General features: G+C 40.7%; 1 protein-coding gene and 1 non-coding gene across 2 annotated transcripts in view; both read right to left on the bottom strand.

The window, feature by feature from the left end:
* The window catches only part of CEP128 (centrosomal protein 128), a 407,170-nt gene that overhangs the window by 55,215 nt on the left and 333,242 nt on the right, over positions 1-18,713 (bottom strand). The window contains 1 exon segment of the mRNA XM_030558988.1: positions 16,515-16,538. Within this exon segment, the coding sequence (XP_030414848.1) occupies positions 16,515-16,538 (24 nt within the window).
* LOC115651754 lies at positions 18,425-18,613 on the bottom strand. Its single transcript, XR_004000425.1, has one exon. It is a non-coding gene; the product is annotated as a U2 spliceosomal RNA (small nuclear RNA).

Below are 18,713 nucleotides of genomic sequence, written 5' to 3'. Positions count from 1 at the left end.
GCAGGGAGGACAAACAGCTGTGCAAATCTATCAGTGTTATAGAGAGCGAACGATTTATGAGTTTACCCTGTATAAGCTTTATACAGGGTAAAACAGATTTATTTGGGTTTAGACCCCATTGGGAGTTGGGCATCTGAGTGTTAAAGACAAGAACACTTCTGTAAGCTGCTTTCAGTTAAGTCTGCAGCTTTGGGGCAAGTAATTCAGACCCTGGGTCTTTGTTGGAGCAGATGGAAGTATCTGGCTCAGCAAGTCAGGGTGCTGGAGTCCTGAGCTGGCAGGGAAAGCAGGGGCAGAAGTAGTCTTGGCACAGCACTTGGCAATTCCCAAGGGGGTTTCTGTGATCCAACTTGTCACACAAGTGTCTACAATGGCAATAGAGTGCTGGAGCCTCTGTGCAAATAGCCTTACGACTCTTGTTGTGGTGGGTTTTTTGCAGTGCTGCAAAGTGGCTTGGCAGCGTGTACACTTTTTTTTTTATATATGTAATGGAGATATCCTATCTCCTAGAACTGCAAGGGACCTTGAAAGGTCATTGAGTCCAGCCCCCTGCCTTTACTAGCAGGACCAAGTACTGATTTTTGCCCAGATCCCTAAGTGGCCCCCTCAAAGATTGAACTCACAACCCTGGGTTTAGCAGGACAGTGCTCAAACCACTTAGCTACCCTTCCCCCCTCAAACATCTGCAGTTTGAGTGCAAAAAGCTGCTTTACTGCACAGAAACTTGCCAGTGTAGACAAGCCCTTAGAGGAACAATTCCTTTCAGGAACATTCCATCACAGGAAAAGGACTATAAAGCTACTGACTTTGAACAAAAACACTTAATAAAATTAAACATCTTTTGTTTTCTTGGTTCACAAGCCAAATCAAACTTTAAAAGCTTCAGTTTACTGTATACGTTAACTTCTCTATCTTCCTGAAGTACTAGACTTCCAAACAGCGGGGCAGCTTTCATTTGAGATTTAACTTTCATGTGGGGCTGAATTAAAGCTCTCTGGGAACCAGAGGCACAGCTCACTTAGGGCCCCCTTAACACCAGGCCTATACCATTATCCTGCACCTTTTTGGAGTGGCAGCAAGTTTTAGAAAGGGTAGTTCCCGTGTCTTGGATCTCATGTTTCAGACTGTCTGCAGACTCAGGCAGGCACTAGTTACACTCTTTTCATGTTTTTAAGCTTTACTTTGCATCCACAATGGTTTCATATCTTTTTAAAAAATGAAAGCTCAGATTCTCATTTTATCATGTGATGCCTGGAGTTGTAACCTTAAGCATATGCCTATAGTACATATGCCTTAATCCAGCCCTAATGCTGACAAAAGCCCTCAAGACAGCATTCAATTTATATATGTTAATTTAAAAAGAAGTTCAGACTCTACAGAGTATGTTATGATCTGAGCTGGATAGGATAACTTGTACAATTCCACATGTATCTCATTTTGAGGCACAGAAAACACCTCTGTCCCACAAGACCCTCAGAGGACATTTTGGGGGTGGTGGAATGGAAAAGGCAAAATAAACAAACCAAAGACAGGGAGAACTGCAATAAAGAGGGAAGCAGCACAAAGAACAGCTCAAAGAGAGGGAGGAAAGGAAGAAAAGAAGGCTGAGCTTTTAGCTGACCCATAGAAGTGGTGCAACAATAGTTTAATAACATATATAGTAACCTCCATAATATGGGTCAAGTGCTGCATTTATATTATTAATGACTAAACTCTTCTCTAGTAAAACAGTTTAGCCACACAGAACAAAATGCTAAAAAGAATGGTGGAAACACCTGACATAGAGGGCAATTAAGTACTACTAATTATTTCCCAGAAACCAGCAAACTATGTGCCATAATGCATACAAGTAATCCTGAAGAGAGCAATCATGTCTGTCTGCTTATTATTTAGTAGGGAACAGAGGGTACTGATACAGTGCACTGATGGTACTGATAAGTGGAAAAAACTCCAATTGTACTGATAGAAACAGCATCCGTGTTAATTTACTTAAAAGCACACTGTTCCATTCAGTGAATGATATTAAACATTTCTGTTTTTAAAATAAAAGATTATTTACTTTTTAAGAGGCATTGTGTTCAGACAGAGAAAGATAAAATGAATTACTCATTTTCCATGACTTCATATAAACACTTTGATGTTTAAAGTGCATGTGAACAGTTAATCCTCCTATACTGATGTATCCTCAGTGATAGGCAGCTGTGTGCTATCCCCAGGGACAGATCTAAATCAAAATCAGACACACTGTTTTATTTTTAGTTTCAAAGCCACAGTGACAAACACAAAAATAAATCAAATCAGGTTTGTATATATTCCACCTAAAGTCTGGTTTAATAGCTAATACACTGAATACACACACACAATAAAACTTTACTGACTGTCATGTACAGTGCTGCTTTCTTTCCTGAGATAGGTAAAACAAGTGACCAATCAGTAGAGTTAGAGTTTTTTTTTTTAAATTAGAGATGACTTAAGTACGAGTTAGTTAATCCACAAAGACTATCCATAAAAAAGATTAAATGTATCCATAATTTTAAGTGATACCATGGATTTCAGCAGGCAGTTATTTACAACTCATCTAGAAGACATAATGTTAAAGGTGACCCACAGGAGTTTTTTTTTTTTAAATGAACTAAAATGTAAAATTGCATGCTGAATATCTGAATAGCAAAACGCATCTAACACCCATGATTTTGAAGGTTTTTTTTTTTTTTTCTCCATTTAAAGACCTCTAAAATTGTAGAGTGCCAGATCCAACATGTAAGCTAGCATTAGCATGATGATGTCTCAGATCCACTATGGAACTTGTCTGGATCACAGACCCAGTATAAAATATGCCAGGTAAATAGTATTTTATTATATGATGTGGTTTTGTAGCTTTCCCATTGCTTCAGATCACAAAGTGTCTAAATTAACTACGGGGATAGGAAAGGCAGGATTTTTCAAAAATATACCACAAAATGTAAAAAAATTACACTTAAGGTACCTGACTGTTTATAGGCGAGCTCATGCACCAGACAAGTTCCATGGTAGCTGAGACATGCTATGACCCAGTGACCCATGAGTTTAGGAGGAGCCCACAATGAAAATAAAATATCGTTCACTACACTTTAATTGCCCTTCTTGCTCATTTTAATTGTGGATTTCATCACGGAGTACTACAACTGATTTTGAAAAGTGCAGATTACCTTTAAAATGAGTGAAAGAAAGAACAAGAAAGTGAAGATAAACAACTCTCCATAGAAACTTGTGAAGTTACACAATGTATGAGTTCAACTCGCATTTGTCACAATAGATTGTTTTCATTGAGGCTTAAATGACTTGGAATTTTTGTTATGCAAAAACTGTATTCATGCACATTAAAAACAACGGATCTTTGTTAACATGGGGATCTGAATGAGAAATAACTGGACATGCCAAAAAAATGAACTTTCAATCTAGACACCAGATGTTTAGCATGGGGTGGACCACATTGTAATTAAGACATTGTCTCATGGACACTTCCCCTCCTATTTACAATTGCATGGACCACCTCCCCTCACATTCATGATCACATAACATCCCTGTGGTAACGACAGGAATTGTTTACATGGAAAAAGTAATATTAGGAATGTATTTCAGGCATTTTGAGCTGTTTTAATGCAAACTAGCATTTGGACTTGAGGAGGTGGCAGCACTGCATTGGCCAACCAGTTCTCTATAATTCACTAGCTAGTGCTTTGTGGACCCACTAGTGGTCCATGGACGACACATTTGGGAAACTCAGTTTAACATAATTTACTAATATCTGTTCCAATACCCACTGCAGACAAATACTTTTGGAAATAATTATTTGAAAGCAAGGAAGAGTAATTCAAGGGAGCAGCATGTGTGGAAAGAGCCTGACTCAATACACATACTACAGGTTTAACAAGGATTTCCAATCATGAAGGACAATCAATTTTTCTGGGTTGTTACAGGCTGAAATCTTTCACTTACGATTTACATTAATATTTTGTACTCTAAAATAATTCAACAGTGGCTCCCAAAGAGCATTACAAGCATTAATTAACTGGCTCTCACAGAGAGGAATGAAAGCATAATTACCCACAATTTAAGGATAATGGAAACTGAAACACAGAACAGCTATGTGATTAACCCAAGGTTACACGGCAAATCGGGGCAGAGCTAGGAGGAGAACTCAGAAGTCCTGACTCAAAGTCTCTCCAGTCTTAACCACTGGGTAGCATGAAAAGTGTCTGCAGTTTCACCATTTAATGCAGTTGGTATTTGTGTACTCCTTAGGGTTATGGATTTGATTGTAAAGAGTTAATCTTTATGTATGGGATACTACAGTGAAAATTATTAACACATTAGAAACTTTCTTTATTGTTAGATTACATTAAAACTGTGTTTTTTTGAACTTTGATAAATCCTCTTTATGGAGTGGTTACTTAAAATGCTTAAACAAACATGAATGGCCTATTTACAAAGCTTATTGGCATATTTGACTACTGTGTACGGAAATACGAAGAAAAACATTTCACATACTGAGCAAGTAATATTCCTGAAGAAAATCCTTTGGATTCAATACAGAGCACCCCCTTTAAGCAGTTCTATAGTATGTGCCAGGCCCAATAAACTGCCTCACTGAGGACCACTGTATATCAGCACTTGTACTTGGTCTCTGAGAAATGAAAGATGATATCTAGAAAAAATTATAGCCCTTGACATTGGAGATTTGTAGATTTCCACTCTTCCTGGAAGGAAACCAAGAACATTTCTTTATATTAACATCCTGCAGCAGGGTTCAATCCCTTTCATTCTGTAGAGCAAGCTCACATTATCTTCACAAAATCAAAGGACAGCTTCTTACCTGGAGAATGTAATATGTACTGATAGCATTCTGAGCAAGACTATAAAGCACATTATCAAGCCAGGCTGTTAGGCAAGCAGGGTGACTACTTATCAGCAACCAAATATGAAGCTGTCATTCTGACCTCCAAACACTGACTTATTCAATAAAGTTTAACCCTTCTTCAGGCAGATCTACCTTCATTAGTAATCTCTTTTCCATAAGAAGTTGAACAAGAGGTTCGAAGAGTGCAGGTGACAAAAGCCCACAGGTATGTATAAAAAATGTTGTCCTTAACAGAGAATGAAAAGTTACAATTGGGTCATAGGAGCAACAAGAGGAAAACAGTGGAGTAATCTGCTCAACATCTTAGATGTCTATAAACAAATGCAAGGTGTATTGGGAATAAACAGGAAAACTGGAAGTATTAAAACATAAAGTAAATTATGACTTAATTGGCATCACAGAGACCTGGGATAAATCTTATAACTAGAATATTAGTATAGAGGGTTATAGATTCTTCAGGAAGAACACGCAGGATAAAAAGAATGAGTATATACCATTGTTCTGAGGTGCCGGCGAAAGTGAGAGGCAGAGCAGCTGAAAGTCTCTGGTGAAGGAAAAACTGCGGCAACATCATGGTAGGGGTTCACTATAGACCACCAAATTAGGTGGAGCAGGTGGATGAGGCACTTCTATATTAAATAAGATAACTATCCAAAACATAAGACCTGGTAGTAATGGGGGACTTTATCCAGACATCTGTTGGAAATGTAATATAGCAAAACACACAATGTCCAAATAAGTTCTTGGAATGTATTGGTGACATCTTGTTTCAGAAAATGGGGAAAGTAACCAGGGAGGCTGCCATTTTAGACTTCATTCTGACTAAAAGGGAAGAACTGGTTGTGAATCTGTAGGAAGAAGAAAATTTGGGTGAAAATGATCATAAAATAGTAAACGTAATGGTTCTAAGAAAAGGAATGAGTGAGCAGAGTAGAAAAAGGACAATGGAGTTCAAAATAGCAGAATTCAACAAACTTAAAGAACTGGTAAGTTAGATGCTCTGGGAAGAAAATCTAGGGGAAAAAGGAGTTTAGGAGAACTGGCAGTTGCTCAGAGAGAGAATATTAATGGCACAAAAGCAACTAGTTCTGATATTAAGGAAAAATAGGAAGAGTAGTAAGAGGCCAATATGGCTCCTTCAGGAGCTCTTTACTGACCTGAAAATCAAAAAGAATTCTATAAGAAGCGGAGACATGGAGAAACAGCTAAGAAGGAGTACAAAAGAATAGCACAAGCATATAGGGTCAAAATCGGAAAGGTTAAGGCATAAAATGAGATACACTTAGCAAAAGAAATAAAAGGCAATAAGAAGTAGTACTATAAATACATTAGGAGCAAGAGAAGGATAAAGGAAACTAAGTTCACTGCTTAGCAGCGAACAAGAGCTAATAATGGATAACATCAGGAAGGTGGAGGTGTTTAACAACTATTATACTTCACTCTTCATTAAAAAGGTTAACTGTGACCAGTTACCTAACATACTTAATATTAACATTAGGGTCAAGGAACACAACCCAGAACAGGGACAGAAAAGATTGAAGAATATTTGTGTATGTTAGATGTGTTTAAGTCAACAGGACCTGAGGAAATTCATCCTTGGAACTAAGGAATTAGCTGAAACAATCTCAGAATGGTTAGCAATGAATGTAAAAAACTCATGAAGGATGGGGCTGGTCTCAGAGGACTAGAGAAAAAAAGATTACTAACCTTTCACAATTGTTGTTTTTTGAGATGTTCTGCACATGTACATTCCACTCTTGGTGTGTTTATGCCCCATTTACAGTTGCCAGAAATTTTTCCCTTAGTGGTACCCATTGGGGGCTTGAGTGTCCTCTGCTGCAGCGTACTGCTGGCATTGGTATAAAGGGCCCAGCTGACCCCGAAGCCCCTCAGTTCCTTCTTTCCAGAAACGCCAGTGTAAAGGAGTACAAGGGTAGCTCATGGAATGGATATGTGTAACACATCTTGAAGAACAACAGTTAAGAAAGATTAGTCACCGTTTTTCTTCTTTGAATGACTGCACATGTGCATTCCACTCTTGGTGACTCCCAAGCAGTAGTATAGGCAGAGGGATCAGAGGTCATGTACAAACAGACTATAGAACAGTTTGACCAAATTTGGCATCATTTCTAGAATAATGGGTGATGGCATAATGGGAGGAGAAAATATGCACTGATAACCAGGTTGCTGCTTTTCAAATGTCCTGGATAGGAATCTGAGCTAGAAACGCTGTTGAGGATGTTTATGATCTTGTGGAGTGAACAGTTAATTTAATTGGTGGGGGTGAAATGCCTGCCAAATCATAACAAGCACAAATGCAGTAAGTTTTCTAAGACAAAATTCTTTGTGAGAAGATTGGAAGATCTTTCATTCTGTCTGCTATTGCAATGAACAGTAGGATGGACTGCCAAAATGGTTTGGTCCTGTCTAAATAGAATGCTAGTGCTCATCTAACGTCCAATGTGTGTCACCATTGCTCGTCCCTATCTGCGTGTGGTTTCGGGTGGAAAACAAGAAAGTAAATTAATTGATTGTTATGAAAATTTGAAACCACTTGAGAGAAAACTTGGATGAAGGTGTAAGTAAACCTTATCTTTAAAGAAGACTATACATCGTGGTTCAGATGTGAGGGCACACAGTTCAATAACCCTTGTGGAAGAAATTATAGCAATTAGGAAAATCACATTCCAGGAAATGTGTAGTAAGGAGCACATTGCTAAAGGCTCAAATAGTAGTCCCATCAGTTTAAATAAGACCAAGTTCACATCCAAGGGGAAACAGGCTCCCTTAATTGAGGGTAAAACCTTGCAAGGCCTTCAAGGTATCTGATTTTCATGTCAGTAGAAAAACAGAAAAGTTATCTACACAAGAGTGGAAAGCTGATATTGGTGCCAGGGGAACCCTGAGAGAGGAAATTGCTAAGCCTTACTATTTCAGGTGCAGCACACAGTTAAGTAGGTGTTGGATGGATGAATGCATTGGTGAGGATCCGGTTTGACAGACTAAGACAGAGAAATGCTTCCATTTTGACAGGTAGGCGGCCCTTGTGGAGGGCTTTCTGCTACTTAGTAAGACCTGGAAAACTTGCTCCAAGCAAGCCTATTTTCTGGGATTTAGCCATGGAGTTTCCAGGCCATTAGCTAAAGGGACTGCAGCTTCAGGTGAAGCGGCCAACTGTGGATTTGAGAGATGAGAGCTGGGTGCAATGGTACTGAAATTGGAGATGGCACCAAGGGGTCCAGTATAGTGGAGGACCAGTGTTGGCAGGGTCATGCTGGGGATATTAATATAACCTGGATGTGATCCTGCTTGATTTTCAGTAGCACTCAGTGTCTGAATGGGATTGGTGGAAATTGTAGCAAAGCTTTTCTGTACAGGGCAGCAGGAAGGCATTAGTGATTGAGCCAGACTGTGGCCTTGCAGAGAGCAGAACTGGTGACATATTCTGTTGAACTTGTTTGAAAATAGGTCTATGTGGGGAATTCCCCCTCTATCCCCTACTGGAAAATGCATCTAGCTACATCTAGGTGAAGAGACCACTTATGGCGACTCGAAAATGACCTGCTCAGGCAGTCTGCTAGCTCGTTCTGCACTCCTGAAAGGTAAGAGGCCTTGATGTTGATTGAATGGGCTAGCAAAAGTCCCATAGGTGAACCACTTCCTGACAAAGCAGGGATGCGTGAGCTCCTCCCTGCCTGTTGAGGTAAAACATAGCTGCAGTGTTGTTTGCAAGAACAAACAGGTTGCTCCCTCTGACATGAGGTAGAAAAGACAGACAGGCAAGATGAATCACCCTTAGTTCTTGGACACTGATGTGAAAAGAGAGCTCCCTCAAGGACCAAAGACCCTGAATTCAGAGGGGCCCCAGGTGAGCCCCACCCTAAAGCGATGTGTCTGAGACCAGAGTCATTTATGGTTGAGGGTGGATGAAGGGAACGCCCACACAATCATTGAGAGGATCTAACCACCAATTAATTGAAACCAGAATTTAAGAAGGTACCGTGAGCGCAGTGTTCAGATGAAGACAGCTTGCTAGTACACTGAGGCCAGTCATGTCTGGGGGATCTGAGGTGCAGTCTCACATATTGTATGACATATGAGCATAAAACAATGTGTCCTAGGAACCTCATACAGATTTGGGCTGAAACTTGAGGTGCATCACTAACGATTGGAGCCTTGACTCTGGGAGAAACACTCTGACCTGGGTAGAGTCCAACACTGCCCCTGTAAACTCTATACTCTGTCACGGGCAAAGGGTAGACTTGTCTACATTGATCAATAGGCCTAGGACCTTGAATGTTGACTAAAACGAGTACAACACTGGATATAACTTGGACCAGCCCATGATTAGCCAGTTGTCCAGGTAAGGGTAGACCTGCACTCCTAGTCTCCTCAGGAATGCTGCTACACAGCCATGCATTGTGTGAACACCAGAGATGTTGCAGAGAGGCCAAAAGCACCGTGATCTGGTAATGCAAATGCTTCACTACAAACCTGAGGAACTTTCTGTGTCCTTCATATATTGACACATGAAAGTAAGCATCCCTAAATTCGAGGCTGGCATACCTCGGATCCAGAGAGGGAATGATAGATGCCAGGGTGACCGTGCAAAACTTTATCTTTTTGAGATCGTTGTTGAGCTGACACAGGTGTAGGATAGGTCTGAGACCTTCCTTTGCTTCTGGGATTAGGAAGTACTGGGAGTAGAAACCCTTCCCTCTTAAATTCTGTGGAACCGCCTCTATGGCTCCCACCTGAAGGAGAGATTGAATGTCTGGAACCAGAAGTTCTTCACGCAAGGGGGCCCTGAAGAGGGAAAGTGAGGGAGGGTGGGAATAAAGTGTAGAAATAAACCACATAATGTATCCTACTTCTACAGTGCTTAGCACCCAAAGGTCTGTGGTGATACAGGACCAAGCACTGAGGAAATGGGAAAGTGGTTTACAAATAAAGGAAAATGGGGTTTAGCATCTTGGGGACTGGTATCACATCCTCAAGAGTCCCATCAAAATGCCTGCTTAGAACCCCCTAGATGTCTAGGTGGAACAGGCATTAGCACAGAGATAGAAGGAAGATGAAGCCTATGCCTATCACCTTTACTCAGTTTCCTCTGCACGTCCTGTTGGACAACCGGAGCAGAATATCGGAGGGATTGCGGAAGCCTGAAGTGGTTCCTGGAAGGGGCTGGGGTATACAACCCAAAGGACTTTATTGTTTCCCTTGAGTTCTTTAACCCACAGAGTTTAGGGTCAGTCTGCTCCAGAAAGGAGGAGGATCCCTCAAAGGGAAGATCCTGCACAGTGTGTTGGATCTCCTGTGGGAGCCCAGAGAACTGCAACCAGAAGCTTCTAGGTATGGCCACAGACCTGGTAGCCAAGTCAGCCATATCTAGAGCAGCTTACATCAAGGCCCTCGCCACCAAGTTTCTCTCACCCATTAGTGAGGAGAACTCCTGCCTACCATCCGCTGGCAGCATTTCTTTAAATTTTAACAGAGAGTCCCATATGTTAAAGTCATACCTGCCTTAAAAGTGCATGTTGGTTTGCAACCCCCCTGGTAGAATAAATTTTCCTCTCAAACCGTTTTTGCTTTTTTGAGTCTTGATTTTGGGGTTGTGCCTTGATGTCCCTGCCTTTTCCCCTCATTAGCACCCAAAACTGCCAGGAACCCTAGGGGGCAGGATGGGAGTAAAAGAACTAATAACCTTGGGCAGGTGCACAAGACTAGCATTTGTCCCTTATGAATTGGGTGTAAGGGATGCAAAGGTCTACTACAACATTTTAACTAGGTCCACAGAGGCAGAGTCACTCTGGAAGGACTGGCAGGGGCTAAAATATTGACCAGACAGTGAGAGGATACTTTTACCTCTTCCACTTGTAGTCCCCAAACTTAAGGCAAACATCTTTAACTATTTTTGGTGTGCCTTATAGTCATCTGGGGGAGGCGACATGACCCCTTCTGAGACGACTTCATCAAGAGAAGAGGAAGAGGCCAGCACTGGCTGCAGATGCTCTTCCTTCATTTCTTGATTTGCCAGGTCCTGCTGAGCCAGCTCTTGATATCCGATATGAGGTTTGGTACCAGAATCAGGAACAGATGCTGTCAGGTGAGTAAGAGCCGCACACCTTTCCAAGGTAATCAAATAGAAGAGCCTGGAATTGGATCTGGAAACAGGGGGAAAGAGGGATTTCCAAAAGGCTACGGGACAGGTGCCAGTGACTTCCTGGTCAACCACTCTATGGCATTCCTGTGACAGAATCTGTGGAAGGATGGAAACATCTGGAGGAGGGGTAGCAAGAGCAGCTCTGAGTACGGGAAATGTAGGACCCAACTTCCTGTTCAGAAGAAGATGACTCTCCTTCCTTTCACCATGGAGGCACAATTCCACATGATGCCTATGTGGAGAGGCCTGCAGAGAAGTAAGCATTGTGGGGTTTCCCTTTGACAATACCAAAGAGTAAGCTATCAGGGGTACATGAGACTGGGATGGTACTGAGAGCTGTAGTGATCTTGTTGGTTCTCCCATGCCCTCCAGCACCGAGAGTATCAACACTAGATCAGGATGTCCCTATCAGCTGCAAAAGCCTATGGCATGGTTGGTACTGAGATCGTGTTGGTACGGTGCAGTGCCACAGATGTGGAAGGTGCTCCTCCTGGATACTCAGTCAACGGTACTTTCCTACATGTTGGGGTCAATGGTGCTTTCTTCTGCAGTACCAAAGCAGGGGTGTGCTTAGACTTAGACCACACACTACTCTTAACCCCATAACTAGCAGTCTTTGGTGCTGGGATCTCCCCCTTTCTGGACTCTGCTTCTTATGCCTCCTCTTAGGCACTGGGGATGGTGTATGGTGACAGGACTTTTGCATGGTAGGAGGCACACTCCTTACTGAGGCTGAGACACCCAGTGCTGAGTCTGATCGACCTGGCTCAGATAGAGGTCTGAGGGATGCTCTATGAGTAGAAACTTCAGCTTGGCTTCACAATCTTTCCTCATGTGGGGCTTAAAGTCCCTGAAAATTTGACAATGCTCTCTGATCTGAGCTTCCCCAAGGCGTTTAAAGCAACTTGAGCACAGATAGCTCACAGCCATAGCCTTATTGTAGGAAATGTAGGGCTTGAAGCCCGATTATTGAGACATTCCTTGGCAGTGGGAATCAAATGAAACCATCAGATGAAGTAAAAACCTAGCTAACTAAACTCTAATAAACTTACTAACACTAAACTATTCAAAATAAAATATGAGCGGATACAGTCCACTTAGAGCACTTGCAGAAGCAAGGAGAGCAGTTCCAGTGACCATCACAGGCAATAAGAAGGAACTGAGAGGACTAAGGTTGGCTGGGCCCTTTATACCAATCCCAATGGCAGCAGAGGGCACTTGAGCCACCCCGATGAGTACCACTAAGGGAAAAAATTCTGGTGACTGTGCATGGGGGCATGCACACCAACAGCAGAATGCACATGTGCAACTACTCAAAGGAGGGCAACCACAGTACCTGCTTTTTAGAAGGGTCACAAAGAGGACCCATGGGATTATAGACCAGTTAGTCTAACTTCAATACCTGGAAAGATACTAGATCAAATTATTAAACAATCAGTCTATAACCACCTAGAAGATAAGATAAGTAATAGTCAACATGGATTCGTCAAGAACAACTCATATTAAACCAACCTAATTTTCTTCTTTAATAGGGTATTGGCCTAGTGGATGGGGGAAGCTGTAGAGGTGATAGATCTTGATTTTAGTAAGGTTTTTGACAAAATGATTATGAGAACATCAATTGGGAAACTAGGGAAATGTGGTCTAGATGAAATTACTATACGATGGATACATAACTGGTTGAAGAATGAGCTTAACTTGAAGCAAGGGAGTTTTAGGATAGGCATTACAAAAAACTTTCTAACTGTAAGGATAGTTAAGCAATGGAATGGGCTTTCAAGAGAGGCTGTGGAATCCCTGTCATTGGTGGATCTTAAGAACAGGTTAGACTAGATATACGAGGTCTTGCCTCAGTACTGGGGACTGGACTAGATGACCTCTTGAGGTCCCTTCCAGCTGTATATTTATACGATTCTATATAATGCCTTCTAGTGCCACTGTCTTCAAACATTTTTTATTACATGCATGGTAAAACATTACTTTTCTCAGCTTATGCTGGGCCACATATTTGGCCTTCAAGGTCTCAACACAAGATATTAATTTTCCCAATTAAAAATATTAGCTGATTATCTCACATTATTTTAAAATAAAAAAATGGATCTCTATTTTAAGAACAGAAAACTGGTAATACGCTACTCTAGATATATAATTTTATGATGATGTGCAATGTTTAAGGGAATTAAGAGTTGGGGGGAAGTTTGAATAGAAAAAAATATTTTGCAGAGTCTATGTATGTAAAGTAGATACTATAGATGAGTACTGTTTAAGCTATCCTTATAAATCTGTTATGGTAAGTTTTTGAATCCTATTTTTTTAAATGCAGCAAAGGGGTAAGGATCAGGAAATAAGAGAGAGCTGGGACACAGGGTCATCGGAAGGTGCTGGAGGCAAAAGTGTGACACTGAGCAATAAAAAGAGGAGGAGCAGCAAAACAGGGGTGGGTGAAAACTATTGAGAGGATTAGTTTTGTAGCAAACTGAAGGACAAGGGAAGAGACATAGAAGAGGCTAGAGAACCAGAAGGGCATTTTGGCAAAAGCAGTAGCCTATATGAGAGGAACAGACAGGATTAAGGAATATAAATAAATAGCTGGAGAGGAAGATAAGGACCTGGAGGAAAGAGGCATGTAGGAGCCCAAACTGCAGAAAAATGTAACTGGGAATGCTTCTGGCAGTGGTAGCTGCAGCAGCTGCCCACCAAAGGTCTGGGGAGAAAGAAAGGAAGCAGGGAATCTTGGGCAAAGGTTGTACCCCTGGCTAGAGGAAGTGACATGCTAGCTAGTTGATGAAAGGAAAGGAAAGGAAAGGAAAGGAAAGGGTGAGGCACGCAGGGTGGTGAAGCTTTGAGTTCCCCTCCCTGATCATTTTTGTAACATCAAAAGACTGCCTGGTTCCAGAAGCACTACAAACCCTTTGATGTGAGAGCAGTTCTGGCATAACACTACAGTAGCACACCAAAAAGGGACGGGGTCACTAACTCTCAGATTAAAGAAATCCTAAATGCTCAGTGACATGTAGAACAACAGCCAAGAAACAGGCATGAGAGTGAATTTCCTAGTACTATATGACACCCCAAGATTTGAAAATATTGCAGGGTCCTCTAAATTTCAGGAGTTGGAGATGGTCACAAGATCAATTGACTCCACTCTAGTCCTCCTAATGCAGAAGAAGAGTAGAACATCTCTTGAGTTTCTAAGTCTGTTCAAGGCATCAAGGAGAAATTTGCCTTACTGATGCTTAAAGCCTTAGCTTTCATGCATGCGCAATATCATTTAAAACAAAACACAAAAAACACTAATGCTGAAAAAGGAAGTCCGTATATAAAACCATTTCATAACATTCAGGATCAGTCAATGATACTGGTATAAATCTAAAGAGTTACTCTAGATTTACATCACTGTAAAGGAGAGAAGAAACAGTTCCTAGGAGTCTGAACCAAGTTAACAAGAGTCAAGAAATCAGAGTAACTTTTTCCTCAACTCCCATGTTTTCTGTTGATGAGCATTAGAACAGCAGGTTATAATAGACATCAAAGGAGATGTAACACATTGGTCCAATGGGGTAAACTAAGGAAGAGTTAATCTCAAATAGAATTTTCTGGTCTTTCATTTAAGTCAGACTGATCATGTTAAGGTAACATAGGGCCAAATCCTATAACTTTTTAATGATAGTTTTGCTTAAGGGACTAAATCGTTTGACCTACACTACTTTGTATGCAAAAGTACATTTTAGCATGCAGATATTTTATGAATGAACAAAATATAATGGCTGATGCTAGGAAATTTATTATTTGACAAATTTACTGCTTGGTTTTTAAATCACATTTGAAAGATCTTTTTTTTAAATTAGGGATAGTGAATAATCAAGAGATTTGTTTCAAATGGTACTCTAGCAGGCAGGCAGGTGAGGATGTGTTTATCTGGTTATTTTCCTTAGGAGGAGGCAAAAGTGCCACGACAAACGCAAGTGTGACTATTGATTAACATGATTGTCCTGCATAGCAGAGGAAAAAGGTATTTTTCCACATACCTAGTTGATTGTAAGAATATATTAAACTGTTACCATGGGTTTACCTGGAATAAACTGACACATTACTCAATTTGTTATTGGATCTTTTTGATTAGAGAGCATTGCTATAAACTATTCGTGCAGCTGCAATTTTTGGAGAATTTAGCTGCCAAGTTCTACCAACTCTCTACTGCAGTGGTTCTCAACCAATTAAACAATGTGGGTCACATGCGTGTTATCTGGGCAGCAGGTTAAGAACCACAGCACTCTCCCAACCCCCTCCAACCTGCTATGCCCAGCGCCCCCAGCCCAGAGACCCTTCCACAGAGTGGGGCCAGGAGCAGAGCCCTCGTGGCGAGGTTGGGCAGCAGGGACCCTTTACCATCAGCCCTGACTCGACCCCACCAACCCTGACCCTGACCCTTGCTGTGTGGCAGCCCTGACATTGGATGCTGGGTGTGCAGGACAGGGTGGCTGCCTGGATCCTGCACCCTGCCGCATAGCAGCCCCTGGCAGTCCTGGACCCGCCAGCCTTTAGCACACAGCTGGGCTGCAGCTGTGTGCTAAGTGGGCCACATGCAGCCCACGAACCACTGTTCTATAGCTTTTTTTTTTAAAAAGACTTATAACTTGGACAAATTTGGGCAGATTTTCATGGGGGTTTTCATGTGGTGTCCTGTGGCTGGGATCTGGAGGGGTAGAGGGTGCAGGTGTCTGGGGGTTGCCCCATGGCTGGGCTCTAGGGGAAGGGGGCATGGATATCTGGTCCCCTTGTTAGGCTCGAGGGTGTGGGGAGGGGACAGAAAAACAGGAACTAGGTTGTCACAGAGGTTTCTTTAACTCTGTGCTTGGGGAAATTTTTTGTGTGTCTGTATTGTTAGACATAGCTGCTGACAAGTACAGTATTTTGAAATAAATTACCAAAATGATTGAAACTGGCATGATTACATAATGTTACTTTGACAAACAAAATATGAAGAATTTTGCAGAATTTTAAAATATTGCCTGCAGAATTTTAAATTTTTTGACGCAGAATTCCCCCAGAAGTATTAATTGAAATTTACTTGCTCACTTCATCCATCCAAGTGCAGAATTGCTGGTAAAGAGATACTAATGTATACTTTACATTAAACTTAAGCAAATTAAACAGATTCAATAAATGGCAATGCCTGTCTAATTAGTATTTATAGAGTTCTGACCTTTAAAATACGCTAGGCTTTACCAACATATTTCCATTAAATGACCTCATGCTAACACACTGGTAGTTGATAATTTCACCTATTCTTTGGTTCATTTTTGTCAATTGGCAAACAAAAACTTCTTGGAAGTTGGGTTAATGTTTGGAAAATTGCTTTCACACATCCTGGACCTTTTCCCTTTTGAGACTATATGAAAATCTGTTTAAGAACTAGAACTGGTTTGAAAAGGAACAAGAGAAACTTACTGTTTCTAAGCCCATGATACGCTCCTGCAAATAAAGCAGAATACATAATTAGAAAGTAAAGAGAACAAATAAAAAACAAGTTGAACATGATGGGCTTCATTTCATCTTTGCTGGTATTTGCACATACATTTTGTACAAAAAATCATTACATAGGAACACAAGAATTGCCATACTTGATCAGTCATGTGGCCCATTTAGCTCAGGATCCCGTCTTTAGCAGTTGCTTCAGTGGAAGGTGAAAGAAACCCTGAAGAAAAGTGTTATGAAAGAACCTGTAAAAAGGAAGGTTTCTTCTTATCCCCCATTAGATTCTGGCTTCTGCGCTGAAGCAGGAGATATGATATTACTTACAATTTTTTGAAGTATTTATCATCATGACTTTGAATATTTTTTTTAACCATGTAAATGTCCAATTCTTGCATCTGACGAAATGGATATTCACCCATGAAAGCTCATGCTCCAATATGTCTGTTAGTCTGTAAGGTGCCACAGGACTCTTTGCTGCTTTTACAATCCTTTTTTGAATCCTGATAAATTTTTGGCCTCTATGTCAATGAGTTTCATTGTCTAACTACATATTACATGAAGTATTTCCTTTTTGCCATCTTTTAATTTAATTGGATGCCTTCTTGTTCTTGTCCTTGCATCATATGAAATTGTAAAAAGAAGTTCCTATCTACATTATCTGTACCATTCATTATTTTTTATACATACATTTATTGTGCCCTTTCTTATTCCTCTCTTCTCTAAGATAAATTGTTTCAATCATTCCAAACTCTTTATGTGAGAGTTTCTCCATGAACCAACTCATTTTCATAGCCTCTAAGCACCCCACTGCATTTCTGTTACGTACTTCTTGGGACGGGGTTACCAGAACACAAAATTCCAAGTGAGAGTGTACCACTGATTTCATATGGTGGTGTTATATTTTCAGTACTCTCTACCCTATTTCTTATGCATCCTGACATTTTGTCTGCTTTTTTGACCACTGTATGTTGAGCAAAGGTCTTCCCTGAGGCTACGTCTACACTACAGCATAAAATCGAAATTACTAAAACCGGTTTTATAAAACCGATATTATAAAATCGATTTTATGCGTCCACACTAGGGCACATTAATTCGGTGGTGTGCGTCCATGGTCCTGGGCTACCATCGATTTCCGGAGCGGTGCACTCTGGGTAGCCACAGTAAAAGAATGAGACCAATAACTTCGATTTCCATCCACACTAACCCTAAATCGATATAGTAATATCGATTTTAGGGTTACTCCTCTCGTTGGGGAGGAGTACAGAAATCGATTTTAAGAGCCCTTAAAATCAATTTAAAGTGCCTTGTAGTGTGGACGGGTTCAGCGTTAAATCGATTTAACGCTGTTTAAATCAATTTAACTGTGTAGTGTAGACCAGGTCTGAGTTGTCTTCATTACTGTGATCTGATTGTTTTACAGTGTTTCTATCATATAAGCATCTATGTTAGGTAGTCCTTTATAAAGCTAAAAGGCAAATTACATTGATGCTACTTCCTCTTGATAGACTGACTAGTATAATTTTGTTAGAAATAAAAATAAAAACCTAAAAAACAAACAACAGGAAAACCAAAATATAGACATAATAAAAAGAGACTGACTAAGCAACTGAAGAGGGTACAAACTCAGGGGCCTACAGTTAAAATCAACCAGAAAATCTGTAGGCATTCCTGTATGAACCATTCGAAAGTGGTCTGCTGTCTCCTCCCCTTTCCTCTATGTACTATTGGTACTTATTTTATAAACTTTCTTAATCTCGTGTCACTATTAGACAGAAGGCTGTGGAGGAAGAAAACAAATTTAAGTCTACACTAAAAAGGGTCTGCAGGTATAGCTACAGCAGTAAAATTCTTTCTGCTTTTCTAACCAGAAGATTCTCCCCAGAAGGAGAGGCACTGGTCCTGGAGGCGCTGCAATACCAGATCAATGCATGGGGTGGACAGAGCAAGCTCCTATTCCAGCCCCGTTTCAAAAATCAATTTAATATATAGTCCTCAAATAAAGGACATATCAGATATTAAACTGATAAGAACAGATTTAAAAATTTTATTAAAGTAAATGTTTGAAATGAAATATACACAGGGTGAGAGGGAAGGTACTGTACATCTGGGGTCAAGCTTGGGTTATGGGGGGTTACAGATACCGTTTGCAAGGATGAAAAGATACATACATAT

Source organism: Gopherus evgoodei, chromosome 4 (genome assembly GCF_007399415.2).
Source record: "Gopherus evgoodei ecotype Sinaloan lineage chromosome 4, rGopEvg1_v1.p, whole genome shotgun sequence".
Taxonomy (NCBI): Eukaryota; Metazoa; Chordata; order Testudines; family Testudinidae; genus Gopherus; species Gopherus evgoodei.
Note: the sequence above shows the minus strand (reverse complement) of the source record. Positions and strands in the feature narration are given on the sequence as shown.